We start from the raw sequence: 14952 nt of genomic DNA, 5'->3' as shown, positions 1-14952 counted from the left end.
AGTCTGTGCTGTGCGAGTGTGCAGTCCGTGCTGTGCGAGTGTGCAGTCTGTACTGTGCGAGTGTGCAGTCCGTGCTGTGCGAGTGTGCAGTCTGTGCTGTGCGAGTGTACAATCCATGCTGTGCGAGCGTGCAGTCTGTGCTGTGCGAGTGTGCAGTCCGTGCTGTGCGAGTGTGCAGTCTGCTGTGCGAGTGTGCAGTCTGTACTGTGCGAGTGTGCAGTCTGTGCAGTGTGAGTTGCAGTCTGTGCTGTGCGAGTGTGCAGTCTGTACTGTGCGAGTGTGCAGTCCGTGCTGTGTGAGTGTGCAGTCCGTGCTGTGCGAGTGTGCAGTCTGCTGTGTGAGTGTGCAGTCTGTGCTGTGTGAGCGTGCAGTCTGCTGTGTGAGTGTGCAGTCTGTGCTGTGCGAGTGTGCATTCTGTGCTGTGCGAGTGTGCAGTCTGTGCTGTGTGAGTGTGCAGTCTGTGCTGTGCGAGTGTGCAGTCTGTGCTGTGTGAGTTTGCAGTCTGTGCTGTGCGAGTGTGCAGTCTGTGCTGTGCGAGTGTGCAGTCTGTGCTGTGCGAGTGCGCAGTCTGTGCTGTGAGAGTGTGCAGTCTGTGCTGTGCGAGTGTGCAGTCTGTGCTGTGAGAGTGTGCAGTCTGTGCTGTGCGAGTGTGCAGTCTGTGCTGTGAGAGTGTGCAGTCTGTACTGTGCGAGTGTGCAGTCTGTGCTGTGCGAGTGCAGTCTGTGCTGTGCGAGTGTGCAGTCTGTGCTGTGCGAGTGTGCAGTCTGTGCTGTGTGAGTTTGCAGTCTGTGCTGTGAGAGTGTGCAGTCTGTACTGTGCGAGTGTGCAGTCTGTGCTGTGTGAGTGTTCAGTCTGCACTGTGCGAGTGTGCAGTCTGTACTGTGCGAGTGTGCAGTCTGTACTGTGAGTGTGCAGTCTACTGTGCGAGTGTGCAGTCTGTACTCTGCGAGTCTGCAATCTGTGCTGTGCGAGTGTGCAGTCTACTGTGCGAGTGTGCAGTCTGTACTGTGAGTGTGCAGTCAACTGTGCGAGTGAGCAGTCTGTACTGTGCGAGTGTGCAGTCTGTGCTGTGTGAGTTTGCAGTCCGTGCTGTGCGAGTGTGCAGTATGTGCTGTGCGAGTGTGCAGTCTGTACTGTGCGAGTGTGCAGTCTGTGCTGTGCGAGTGTGCAGTCTGTACTGTGCGAGTGTGCAGTCTGTACTGTGCGAGTGTGCAGTCTGTGCTGTGTGAGTGTGCAGTCTGCTGTGTGAGTGTGCAGTCTGTGCTGTGTGAGTGTGCAGTCTGTGCTGTGTGAGTGTGCAGTCTGCTGTGTGAGTGTGCAATCTGTGCTGTGCGAGTGTGCAGTCTGTGCTGTGCGAGTGTGCAGTCCGTGCTGTGTGAGTGTGCAGTCTACTGTGCGAGTGTGCAGTCTGTACTCTGCGAGTCTGCAATCTGTGCTGTGCGAGTGTGCAGTCTACTGTGCGAGTGTGCAGTCTGTACTGTGCGAGTGTGCAGTCTGTGCTGTGTGAGTTTGCAGTCCGTGCTGTGCGAGTGTGCAGTCTGTGCTGTGCGAGTGTGCAGTCTGTACTGTGCGAGTGTGCAGTCTGTGCTGTGCGAGTGTGCAGTCTGTACTGTGCGAGTGTGCAGTCTGTACTGTGCGAGTGTGCAGTCTGTGCTGTGTGAGTGTGCAGTCTGCTGTGTGAGTGTGCAGTCCGTGCTGTGCGAGTGTGCAGTCTGTGCTGTGCGAGTGTGCAATCTGTGCTGTGCGAGTGTGCAGTCCGTGCTGTGCGAGTGCAGTCTGTGCTGTGCGAGTGTGCAGTCTGTGCTGTGCGAGTGTGCAATCTGTGCTGTGCCAGTGTGCAGTCTGCTGTGCGAGTGTGCAGTCTGTGCTGTGTGAGTGTGCAGTCTGTGCTGTGCGAGTGTGCAGTCTGTACTGCGAGTGCAGTCTGTGCTGTGCGAGTGTGCAGTCTGTGCTGTGTGAGTGTGCAGTCTGTGCTGTGCGAGTGTGCAGTCTGTACTGCGAGTGCAGTCTGTGCTGTGCGAGTGTGCAGTCTGTGCTGCGCGAGTGTGCAGTCTGTACTGTGCGAGTGTGCAGTCTGTGCTGCGAGTGCAGTCTGTGCTGCGAGTGCAGTCTGTGCTGTGCGAGTGTGCAGTCTGTGCTGCGAGTGCAGTCTGTGCTGTACGAGTGTGCAGTCTGTGCTGTGTGAGTTTGCAGTCTGTGCTGCGAGTGCAGTCTGTGCTGTGTGAGTGTGCAGTCTGTGCTGCGAGTGCAGTCTGTGCTGTGCGAGTGTGCAGTCTGTGCTGTGTGAGTTTGCAGTTCGTGCTGTGTGAGTGTGCAGTCTGTGCTGTGTGAGTTTGCAGTCCTTGCTGTGCGAGTGTGCAGTCTGTGCTGTGTGAGTGTGCAGTCCGTGCTGTGCGAGTGTGCAGTCTGTACTGCGAGTGCAGTCTGTGCTGTGCGAGTATGCAGTCTGTGCTGCGCGAGTGTGCAGTCTGTACTGTGTGAGTTTGCAGTCTGTACTGCGAGTGCAGTCTGTGCTGTGCGAGTGTGCAGTCTGTGCTGTGCGAGTGTGCAGTCTGTGCTGCGTGAGTTTGCAGTCTGTGCTGTGCGAGTGTGCAGTCCGTGCTGTGTGAGTTTGCAGTCTGTGCTGTGTGTGTGCAGTCTGTGCTGTGTGAGTTTGCAGTCCGTGCTGTGTGAGTGTGCAGTCTGTGCTGTGTGTGTGCAGTCTGTGTTGTGTGAGTTTGCAGTCTGTGCTGTGTGAGTTTGCAGTCCGTGCTGTGCGTGTGTGCAGTCTGTGCTGTGTGAGTGTGCAGTCTGTGCTGTGCGAGTGTGCAGTCTGTACTGCGAGTGCAGTCTGTGCTGTGCGTGTGTCCAGTCTGTGCTGTGTGAGTTTGCAGTCCGTCCTGTGTGAGTTTGCAGTCCGTTCTGTGTGAGTGTGCAGTCTGTGCTGTGCGAGTGTGCAGTCTGTACTGCGAGTGCAGTCTGTGTTGTGTGAGTTTGCAGTCTGTGCTGTGTGAGTTTGCAGTCCGTGCTGTGTGAGTTTGCAGTCCGTGCTGTGCGAGTGTGTAGTCTGTACTGCGAGTGCAGTCTGTGCTGTGCGAGTGTGCAGTCTGTGTTGTTTTGCAGTGGAGAAAAATAAGTTTATTTACGCATCTCGTCTTGGCCTCCTCTGTAGTCGATAAAACAGCCCTTAACGTCTTTGCTGTGGGGTCCTCCCAGGGCTCCACAGAGGCCTCTGTGTTATTTAACAGGCATTCCCCCTTAAATATATGCATGAGGAGACGGTTGCACTGTCTGCACGGCTTCTGGATTGCTCCACTTTGACCTGGACCATGCCCGGCAGGATGAGAGGGTTATGGGAGTTGGGTATATAGCTGGTCTGCTACAGGTGGAGGGGGTGATAGACCCCCCACTCCCTGCCCCCGCCCAAGGGACCACTGTAATAGGGAGACCCCTCCCAGGGACATCTGTGATAGGGAGACACTCCACAGTGACCCTTGTCAGGATCCGCAACAGGGGCCCCTGCCTAAAGTAACCCCCTCTACAGACCATCCCCCCTCCGCCCACACACTCCAATTCCCCCCCCCCCCCCCCCCACCCCTCACATGCACAGGCACAGATGAAACTAGAAATGATGCTGAGATGGTGAAAAAGCATGGCGAGGTGCGAGAAGATGTGGAGTAAGCACTGACAAAGCACGGTGAGCAGCTTGCTTTGTGAAAAGCCAAGATGGAGGTGGTGGCAGACGGAAATAAGAGATTAAAGATCAAAATCGATGATCTCAAGAACCGTTCAAAAGGAGCAGAACCGTAGCCGTGGGGTTGCCGGAGGGGATAGAGGGCCTGAATCTCACTGCGTATCTTTTGCAGATGTTTGGGAAAATGATTGAGGGTGGGGGGGGCTAGGTCATGTGTCCCCTTCGGAGTTAGACAGGGCCCATCGGACACGTTGTCAGAAACCTGGGCCAAATGATCCGCACACGGAGACATCATTTTTTTCTCCGATGATTTCATTAAAAGGAGCTGGTCCTGAAATGGTTCAAGGAATATTAAGAGTGGAAGTGGGAGGGCAACCTTCCGCGGGTCTACCAGGATGTGGGAGCTGAGTTGGTGAGGAAGTGGGCGGCCGTTAACAAGGCTAACTCCGTCTTATACAAGAGAGGAGTTTGGTTCGGGGTGGTTGATGTACCATCGATTGCACGCGAGGCGAGTGATTTACCAAAGTCTGGCTTTAATTAACTAGAACACAGCTCTGCGATCGTCTACAGTGGAAAGGGACGATCGTCAGGCGTTTGAGCATTTATACCTCGTTAATAGAGGCGTGGTTAACTCAGCCTCTCGGCCAATCGGTCGAGAGGCACATGACCGACCAGGGCCAATGGTAAGCCGACGTTCTGGCCCAATGGCAGACGAGTATGCAGATCATATCATCACAGTGGTGTATCCGGCATGGCTGCTATAATCTAAGGACTTTTACTTTGAGGCACCGGAGGAGGTGGAAGCCTTCGTTAAAAAGCATGGAGTCGGTTCTAACTGTACAATGTGTGGACTTTGACTGCTGTGGGTTGTGAAAAGTGTTAAGTGTTGGGGTATTCTGTATATAGTTGTCAATACTTAATGGTAAAAAAACTTTTTTTTCTGTTTTTTGGGAGGATGGGGGATTTATGCTTCACTTGTGGTATGTTTATTGGTGGGGGATAATTACTATGAGATGTGTTGGTTCATGTATTATAGTTGTAATTATATTGCCTCTTTTGTGAATTCGCTTTTGTGGGAGTACTATTTTACAAGGTTTGATTTATCCTCGGAGTGGGCGATAAAACTTTTATTTTTCTATCCTGGGGGAGACTGCCCTGCTAGCATTAAATTTAGCTAGTTAACATGAGTGAGATGTGGGGGGAGGAGTTTCTGCCATTGAACCAGTTTCACTTGGTTCAATGAGCTTAGCATCTGGGTATAGTTGGGGGTGGGGGTTTGGAGGGAGGGGTCTTTGGTCATTGTTGGGTTTCAATACGTATATTTGGGCAGGGTGTTATTTGTGGGAGGGGATTGCGTGGGGGTGAAAGGGGTTAGTTTGCTGATGGTGACTGGGATTTTCTTTGTTTCACTCTGTGAGTGGGATTGGTGGTCATCTTGGGTGGGTTTGGCAGCCATCTTGGGTGGGTCTTGAGCCTGTACTTTTCGAGTAGTTGCTTGACAACCCCTTGTGGTGGAAATGACTGACTCAAGGATGAGGGGCGTGGGAGGACCCCAATTCGGTTGGTCACCTGGAATGTTGGGGAATTGGGTGGCCTGGTAAAAAGGGCAAGAGTTTTTTGCTTACCTAAAGAATCCAAATCTTGATGTGGTGTTTTTGCAGGAGACTCATTTGCAGATAAAGGATTAGACCAGACTGCAGAAGGGTTGAGTGAGCCATGTGTTTCACTCAGGCTGTAATGGAAGGGCTTGAGGCAATTTTAGTTAACAAATAGGTAATTTTTTCAGCCACTAAGACTGTGGCAGAACACAACTGGAGATTCGTGATTGTCAGTGGGTTATTGGGTGACACATCGGTGATACTCGTAAATGTCTACCCATCAAACTGGGATGATGTGGTATTTGTTAGGGGACTGTTGGGTCCATTGCTGATCTGGACTCGCACCAACTGGTTTTTGGAGGGGACTTCAACAGTGTACTGGAGCCGAAGCTAGATCGATCTAGGCCTAAGTCTTTGTTCACACTGGGGGTGGCAATGACGCTTCTGTCCTTTGTGGAGCAGATGGGGGGGGGGGAGGGCGGCAGACCCATGGAAGGGGGGGCGAAGGGGGCAGACCTGTGGCGGTTTTTGCACCCAAGTGATAAGGAATTTTCATTCTTCCCTCATGTGCATGAGGTCTATTCCAGGGTTGACTTCTTCCTATTGGGTAGATCCCTTCTACCTTGGGTGTGAAGTGCGGAATACTTGTCCATCATAATCTCAGACCATGCTCCACATTTTGTGGACTTGGTCCTGCAGACAGATCCCAGGCAGCTCCCACCATGGAGGTTGGATGTTGCGCTGTTAGCGGGCAAAGGGCTTTGTGAGTGCATGTCCTCGACCATTGAGGAGTATATTAGATTCAATAGGAATGACTCTGACTCTTCTTCCACGTAATGGGAAGCCCTTAAGCCGGTTGTTAGAGGGGAGGTAACCTCTTATAAAGCGCACTTAGATAAGGTGGTGACGGTGGAGCGGTAACGACTGGTTGCGGGGAATCTTGAGACATATGCGTGTGATCAGAGCCTGGAGTTTCAGGGAATGCAGTTTGATATGTTGACGACAGGGAAGGCGGTGAACCAGCTCTGGCAGCTGAGAGGAGTTTCCTGCAAGTATGGGGAGAAGGCCAGCCTTTTAGCCGACCAGCTGAGTTGGCAGGTGGCTTCCTGGGAGATTATTCTGATTAAATCTTGCGCGACAGCCTCAAGTGAAGTCAATATGGCTTTTCAGGCTTTTTACAGGAACATCTATCAGAGCCCCCAGAGGATAATTCGACCATGCCGGCGATCTTAGATGAGTTGTCCTTTCTGATGGTGGAGAGAGAGAAGGGAGGAGTTAGATGCCCTGTTGAGTCATGAGGTAGAGATAAAGGGCATTGGACTGATGCAAATGTTTAAGGCCTCTGGTCCTGATGTGTTCCAAGTGAAATTTTATAATATATTTGCGAGCTACTAAATGTCATTGATAATGGACACGGTGTGGTAGTCACCACATTTGTATTGTATGTACCGCATATGAGGTGCATTACGGTAAGGCCCCTGTACTGCAGGTGCTGGGGTAGATTCCTGCCTGCTGGCTCCGCCCTGTAGGCGGAGTATAGATGTGTGGGCTCTCCGAGCTGCAGCCATTTCGGCAGCAGCTGCGGGAGGCTACACATCTCTGCTTAATCAAGTAATGATTACACTCTACTCTTGTCTCGTCGTAATTGATAGTGCATCAATTAATTACGCAGAACTTTTATAATGATGGATCTCCGCATCAAGCCTGATCGCCTGCAGCTGCACCCTCAAGCAGTCAACACCAAGTTGGCCTTCGCACATTGGCTAGCTTGCTTCGAAGCCTACATCGGATCTGCGATAGAACCACCCTCAGAGGCACAGAAGCTCCAGATCCTCAACATGTGGCTGAGCTCCGATATCTTTCCCCTCATCCACGATGCACCTACCTACACTGAGGACATGGCGCTACTGAAGGAGAACTACGCTCAGCAGACCAACAAAATCTACGCCAGGCACCTTCTTCCGTGTGGCAACAACTCCCCGGTGGGTCTGTGGAAGATTTCTGGTGTGCCCTGCACGCCCTGGTGAGGGACTGCAATTGCCAGGCCGTTTTGGCCGTTGAACATTCTGAACTTCTAATTAGAGACGCATTCGTTACGGGCATAGGGTCAGTTTACATCCACCAGCGACTCTTAGAAGGGGCTACCCTCGACCTCGCGGCGACCAAGAAACTACTGATCTCTCTCACAGTTGCTTCACGCAATGTACAGGCGTATGCCCCCGAGCGCACGGCACACCCCTCCTGGGCATCGTGAACCCCGCCAGCGAATACCCCATCGTGGACCCCACCAGCGACCTCCCCCAGCCACAACCCAGGTCTGCGCCGCAGCCAACCAACCCCGGGGGACACAAGTACTACTTTGCGGACAGGCAAAACACCCCCGGCAGTGCTGCCCGGTGTGGAGCGCACTCTACAAGGCCTGCGGGAAGAAAGGACATTTTGCTGCTGTGTGCCAGGCCTGCTCGATCGCCGCTATTGTCCCTGCACCCACCACGTGCCATCTTCCTCGCCTCAGACCACATCCAGCCTGTGGGCGCCGCCATCTTGCTCACCATCTTGCTCGTCTCACAACACGTGCGGCCCGAGGGCGCCGCCATCTTCCCCGTCTCAGGACCCCTGTTCGTCGGGCACCTCATTGGGCTGCTCATCGCCTGTAACCGACGCCGACCGCATCTCGCCTCCATCACCATCGACCGGTCCCGACCGCAAAACCTCGCGACCGTGTCGACGACAGTAAAGGTCGATGGACACAAGGCATCCTGACTTCTGGACTCCGGGAGCACTGAGAGCTTCATCCACCCCGATACAGTAAGGCGCTGCTGACTCACGATAGACCCCATTAACCAGAAAATCTCCCTGGCATATGGATCCCACTCAGTGGCGATCCGGGGTTACTGCACCGCCACCCTCACCATCCAGGGCGTAGAGTTCAGTGGCTTCCAGCTCTACATCCTCCCCAACCTCTCCGCTGCCTTGCTACTCGGCCTGGACCTCCAGTGCAGCCTCCAGAGCCTAACCCTGAAATTTGGCTGGCTCCTACCACCCCTTACTGTCTGCGGTCTCACGACCCTTAAAGTCAACCCGCCTTCTCTGTTTGCAAACCTCACCCCAGATTGCAAACTCGTCGCCACCAGGAGAAGATGATACAGCGCCCTGGACAGGACCTTCATCAGGTCTGCGGCCCAGCGGCTGCTACGGGAAGGCATTATCGAGGCCAGCAACAGCCCCTGGAGAGCCCAAGTGGTAGTAGTGAAAACTGTGGAAAAAAACAGGATGGTCGTTGACTACAGTCAGACCATCAATCGGTACACGCAGATCGACGCGTACCCCCATCCACGCATATCTGATATGGTCAATCAGATTGCACAGTACCGGATCTTCTCGACAGTGGACCTGAAATCTGCCTACCACCAGCTCCCCATTCGCAAGGTGAACCCCCCCTACACCGCGTTTAAGCGGACGGCTGCCTTTACCACTTCCTTAGGGTTCCCTTTGGCATCACTAACGGGGTCTCGGTCTTCCAACTGGAGGTTGACCGTTACGGACTGAAGGCCACCTTCCCGTACCTGGATAACGTCACCATCTGCAGCCACGACCTGCAGGACCACGACGCTAACCTTTCCAAATTCCTCCACACCGCCAAACACCTCAACCTAACCTACAATAAGAGAAGTGCGTGTTCAGCATGAACCGACTAGCCATCCTCGGCTATGTGGTTCAAAGGGCCCGACCCCGATCACATGCGCCCTCTCATGGAACTCCCCCTTCCCCACTGCCCTAAGGCCCTGAAATAATGCTTGGGGTTCTTCTCATCCTACTCCCACTCATCCACTCCACTGTTTTACCACTGACGGCCGAGGCTCACCAGGCCTTCGACCATATCAAGGACTACATCGCCAAGGCCGCGATGCATGTGGTCGATGAGACACTCCCCTTCCAAGTTGAGAGCGATGCATCAGACATTGCTCTGGCCGCCACCCTCAACCAGGCAGGCAGGCCCATGGCATTCTTTTCCCGGTACCTCCATGTCTCCGAAATTCGGCACTCCTCCGTCGAGAATGAGGCCCAAGCCATAGGAGACGCTGTGCAGCATTGGAGACATTACCTGGCCGGCAGGTGATTCACTCTCCTCACTGACCAACGGTCGGTTGCCTTCATGTTCAACAACACACAGCGGGGTAAGATCATAAATGATAAGATCTTGAGAAGGAGGATTAAGCTCTCCACCTTCGATTACGAGATTTTGTATCGCCCCGGTAAACTCAACGAGCCCCCCGAAGCCCTATCCCGAGGAACATGTGCCAGCGCACAAGTGGATGACTCCAGACCCTGCACGGCGATCTCTATCACCCAGGGGTCACCCATTTTTGTCACTTCGTAAAGGCCCGCAATCTGCCCTACTCCATCGAGGAAGTCAGGGCTATCACCAGAGACTGCCAGGTCTGCGCGGAATGTAAACCGCACTTCTACCGGCCAAACCGAGCACAGCTGGTGAAGGACTCACACCCCTTTGAACGCCTCAACGTGGATTTCAAAGGGCCCCACCCCTCCTGTGGTGAACCGCTGTGTGCACCTGTATTAGGGGATGTAAGGTAGGACCAGCACTAAAGGTTCGCCGGTAGCCCCTGCTGGATAGCTCCGCCCACAAGGAGCTGTATAAATATGCGTGTCCTCCTTCTGATCAGCGATTTCGCTAGCTGCAGTAGGAGACCATGCATCTGACTAATAAAGCCACAGTTGTACCAATCTGAGTCTTTCATGCATATGATCATGCATCACCTCCACTGACTGAAACACATACTTTCTCAACGTGGTCGACGAATATTCCAGATTTCCCTTCGCCGTCCCATGCCCCGATATCATGTCTGCCAACATCATCAAAGCCCTCAACACCATCTTCGCTCTGTTTGGTTTCCCCGCCTACGTCCACAGCGACCGGGGATCCTCATTTATGTGCGATGAGCTGCGTCAGTACCTGCTCAGCAGGGGCATTGCCTCGAGCAGGCCGACCGCTACAACCCCCGGGGAAATGGGCAGGTGGAGAGGGAGAACGGGAGGGTCTGGAAGGCTGTCCAGCTGGCCCTACGGTCCAGAAATCTCCCGGCCTTCCGCTGGCAGGAGGTCCTCCCCGACGCCCTCCACTCCATTCGGTCAATCCTTTGCACTGCGACTAACAAAACTCCCCATGAACGTGTCTTTGCCTTCCCCAGGAAGTCCACCTCTGGGGTTTCGCTCCCAACATGTCTGGCAGCTCCAGGATCAGTTCTCCTCTGTAAGCATGTGCGGCTCCACAAGGCGGACCCGTTGGTTGAGAGCTACTTCACGCGAACCCGCAGTATGCCTAGGTAGCGTACCCCGATGGCAGCCAAGACACAGTCTCCCTCAGGGACCTGGCACCAGCCGGGTCCCCACACCCAACCCCGCCCCCCCCCCCGCCCTGGCGCCACCCTTCCTCCCCCCAGTGCACCCCACCACAGCCCCCGCTCCAGGACGATTCGTCCTCCCCATGGTCCCACCCAGCGATGAAGATGAGGTCGACACGCTCCCAGAGTCACCGACGACTGAACCGATGCCTGAATCGCCACTGAGACTGCGGCGCTCGCGACGTTGGATCAAGGCGCCCGATCATCTGAATTTTTAAACTTTGCATAAAATGTTAAACGCCTGCATATAAATTGCCTTCCACCACCCCCACCAGACTCTTTTTCATCAGGGGGTGAATGTTAAGTAGGGGTTCAAGTCAGGAACATCGTCTATCCATTGCCGATTGAACCTTTGGCTATAGCACTGATATCTTCTGGAGTGAGAAAAGTCAGGGAGGGAATGGAACATAGAAGGTTGGATTCTCCAATCCCTGATGCCGAAATCGCGTTTGGCAGCGGGGCGAAGAATCCCTGATGATGACCAAATCGGGGACAGGGCCACTTTCATATTGCTCCGCCCCCTGAAAAGCGGCGTACTCCTACTGCACGCTGTATCCACGGCCTCAGGCCAATGCCTGAGTCCCGCCCCATGACGCTCCGTCCCTGACTGGCTGAGTTCCCCATGGCGTGGGACTCTCATGGTCTCACCCGTCGTGAACTCAGCGTGGTGGCTACGGGCTCAGTCCGGCACCTCCACAGTCGGAGGGCCGATCCGTGGGCAGGGGAGGTATCATTCTGAGCTGGAGGCACTGTGGGGGAGCGGGCCAGGGCACGCGAGCAACCAAAGTGGAAGCCTATTTTTGGGGTCCGGGTCCACGGGACCAACATTGAAAAGGTGGCTTGAGTGGATTGGGGAGTTGAGCTCCATATGTGTGCAGATGGAAGAGAGCTCTTGAAGGGGCTCCAGTTTAAGGGCTTTGGCAACGGCCTCGTTTCCTTCCGCTCTGGTGAAGTATTCTTCAAACCCAGCGGTGGTGTCCACTCGAAGGATGTGGAGGCAATTTAGACAGCATTATAAATTAACCTCCATGTCATTGCTGGCCCCTATCTGTGGCAACCGTGTATTGGCACATTGAGACTGGAGATGACATTCAGGTCGTGGACGGAAAGAGCCTTGAGAGTTTGGGAGATCTGATGTGGCGGGATGGTTTACTAGCTTGAAAGAGCTATCGATAATGAAGTTTCAATCTTAAGGGGCGGACTTGTTCCAGTACTTCCAAATACGGGATTTTGTCCAGAACACATTTCCTGTGGCTCTGCAACCCTCCTTGTTGAGGAGGATCCTATCACTAGCAGGGTCTGGTAGGGGAAGCATCACTAGCATCTATAGGCAAATCCTGTCAATGGAGGTAGCCCTGTTGGATTAGATGGGAGTTAAATGGGAGGGGGAACTGTGACCTGTTTGAGATGGGGACATGTGGTGTGAGGCCCTTCACAGGGGAGACCCCACATCCTCCTGTGCACGACTCAGCCTTATTCAGCACCAGGTGCTACATAAAGCTCACCTAACTAAAGCTGTGCACTGCATTCTATGCATTAGACATGCACCTTTACAGTGTTGCTGTTCACTGCATTCTGTGCATTAGACATGCACTTTTACAATGTTGCTGTGCACTGCATTCTGTGCATTAGACATGCACCTTTACAATGTTGCTGTGTACTGCATTCTGTGCATTAGACATGCACCTTTACAATGTTGCTTGTGTACTGCATTCTGTGCATTAGACATGCCTTGTACAATGTTGCTGTGCACTGCATTCTGTGCATTAGACATGCACCTTTACAATGTTGCTGTACGCTGAATTCTGTGCATTAGACATGCCCTGTATAATGTTGCTGTACGCTGAATTCTATGCATTAGACATGCCCTGAACAATGTTGTGGCACTACACAGTGTGCAGTATAATGACAGGTGAACTGAATTCTGTGCCGTTTGTGGAGATGGAGTACATGCACAACTGCCCTTGAAACAAACGCATTTTGCAATATTTGAAACACTTTAGATTTGTGGGTAATTTTAAAATTTCAGGAGACTGAAGCAGGGAAAGCCAGTTAGAAAAATCAGCTCAAAGCTTGTGGAGTTTGTACATTCCCAACCATCCTGTGCAGTGATTCTTCCACTGAAAAGAATAACTGGTTAAAGTTTGGGGTGGACTACACACAACTCTGTGGAATGTAGGAGGCTAGGAATGACTACGTAGGTGTGAATATTTAGCTTGGCATCTAAAGCTGTGCTGGATTGTGTTGGGCTGGACAGATGTTTCAGATTTTTAACTCCTGAAGTTCTATCTGCAGTATTTGTTTTTCTCATTCGTTGAGAAGAACTCATGTCTGTAATTTATTCCGAGGAACAGATCCAAACTATCTTCCTTACTATTTTCTATCATTCTTTGTAAATGTGCAGATCGGTGCTATTTCCATTTTATTGCTTCTGCTGTTCCTCCCTGGTATTCGCAGTTCAAAATTTAAATTAATTGACCGTCATTCTGATTTTGTACTTCAACAGAATACTCATCATGGGTAATTCAACATCGCATGAATCTCAGGGTGAATCAGTGACAGAAGCCTCGACATTGGAACAAACCACGGTAATGCTAGTATTAATTAATCTTTCTTCAATTCATATCTTTTTGAGTGTTTATTTTACTTTTTGCAGCATTGCATTCAAGGTGTGACATGTTAAAGCTTATGTTTAGTAAGTGTTTTGAATGATTCATGTGACTGTCAAATGACATTCTGAAGAATGAAAACTGGGTGGCATATGTTCTGGGAATGCAGTTGAAATAGCATAGGTTGGGCAGCACGATGGCGCAGGTGGTTGCACTACAGTCTCACGGCACCGAGGTCCCAGGTTCGATCCCGGCTCTGGGTTACTGTCCGTGTGGAGTTTGCACATTCTCCCTGTGTTTGCGTGGATTTCGCCCCCACAGCCCAAAGATGTGCAACTAAGATGGATTGAACACGCTAAATTGCCCCTTAATTGGAAATAAATAATTGGGTACACTAAATTTATTTTTTAAAAGAAATAGCATAGGTTGAAATAGAAAGAAATCCAGAGCCAATGGTTGACTCATGACTTAACATGTCCAGTCATTGCAGAATGGAATAATAAAGCTGATGTGATGCTGAATTATAAGGTTTAAAACATAGCGTTGAGAAAGTTGTGTAACAATTGTAGTGTTTTGCTTCCACTACACCTCAGGGTTAGCGTTGGATGGAACTTGCAGCGAGAACATAAAGTGGATGACAATCTGTTTTACACTGGCTGGCTTTCTATTCATGGGGTGTAATGCATTGGGGGCGGGGGGGGGGGGGGGGGGGGGGGGGTGGAAACCTCCTACCACCTGTTTTACAACCACTGCCAAAGTGAAGATCGGCAAGACACAAGGACACATTTGCAAGATGCAACCCAAAGAAAAACCATGAGATTTATCCTCAGCGCTAAACAATTGACCAACAGCGAGAAAATCTTTGACTTTTCAATATTGAAATTAACTGCTTGGGAGTGTGCACTATAGGTAAATAATATAATGATGACTCAAAAGGTATTTGAAGCATGACTTTGAATTCCCCATAGGTGTATGGTGAGGACAAACATAGTGAAATTCAAATTCAGGACTGACATCAGGATGTTCTTCACATAAAGATGAATCATACATGGGATAACCTTTTATAGGTAGGGAGCATATCATATAAGAAAGAGTTGAATTATGTACCTTGTGAGGCGTTGGTTAAGGGAGTTTAATTGCACCAGAGTTTGATGGTTTCTTCCTTGTGATGTATACATCTGAGTAATCGGCCAAACAGACACCCAGATAGCTCAACGCATTTTTAAATTGAATGTCTTTTAAAAAAAATAATTGCGAATTGTTTGTCGGGGAAAAGTAAAACAGAAAGCATAGAAGGCAAAATGGGGCTTTGAAAAGGATGTGAGAGCAAATAAAATGTTTTTGCCATTTTAGATAGTATGTGAATTTTCCTGATGTAGTTTGGAATAACATTTGTTAATCACATAATTTATAGAAATTCACTGTGTAAGTAATGCACAGTGAGAACAGTGTAATCTGATATTGTCGGTTATGAATGCAGTAATTCTTTAGTGACACTGTCACAAAGTTTATACTACACTCATGAGTCATATAACCTCCAAGGGTGGAATTTAATGGGTGGGGTGTTTGATTGGTTGGGAGAGTGCAGGATAGAGAGCACGCAATTTTGTCGCCTCCCCGGATTAAGTATGAGGTGGAAAGACTTGAGA

The 14952-nt window shown here is 51.3% G+C and overlaps 1 protein-coding gene across 4 annotated transcripts in view; it reads left to right on the top strand.

Moving 5' to 3' along the window:
* The window catches only part of bcas1 (brain enriched myelin associated protein 1), a 228128-nt gene that overhangs the window by 42331 nt on the left and 170845 nt on the right, over positions 1–14952 (top strand). For 2 of the 4 annotated variants that reach the window (XM_038803114.1, XM_038803116.1), the window contains exon 2: positions 13201–13282. In XM_038803114.1, coding sequence (XP_038659042.1) covers positions 13211–13282 — 72 coding nt within the window. In that variant the 5' untranslated portion in view covers positions 13201–13210. Of the gene's footprint in view, positions 1–13197; positions 13283–14952 lie in introns of those variants that run through there. The other 2 variants (XM_038803115.1, XM_038803117.1) reach the window with 1 other exon arrangement.

Source organism: Scyliorhinus canicula, chromosome 7 (genome assembly GCF_902713615.1).
Source record: "Scyliorhinus canicula chromosome 7, sScyCan1.1, whole genome shotgun sequence".
NCBI lineage: Eukaryota > Metazoa > Chordata > Chondrichthyes > Carcharhiniformes > Scyliorhinidae > Scyliorhinus > Scyliorhinus canicula.
The sequence above is the reverse complement of the archived record's forward strand: the minus strand, read 5'-3'. Positions and strand labels throughout refer to the sequence as shown.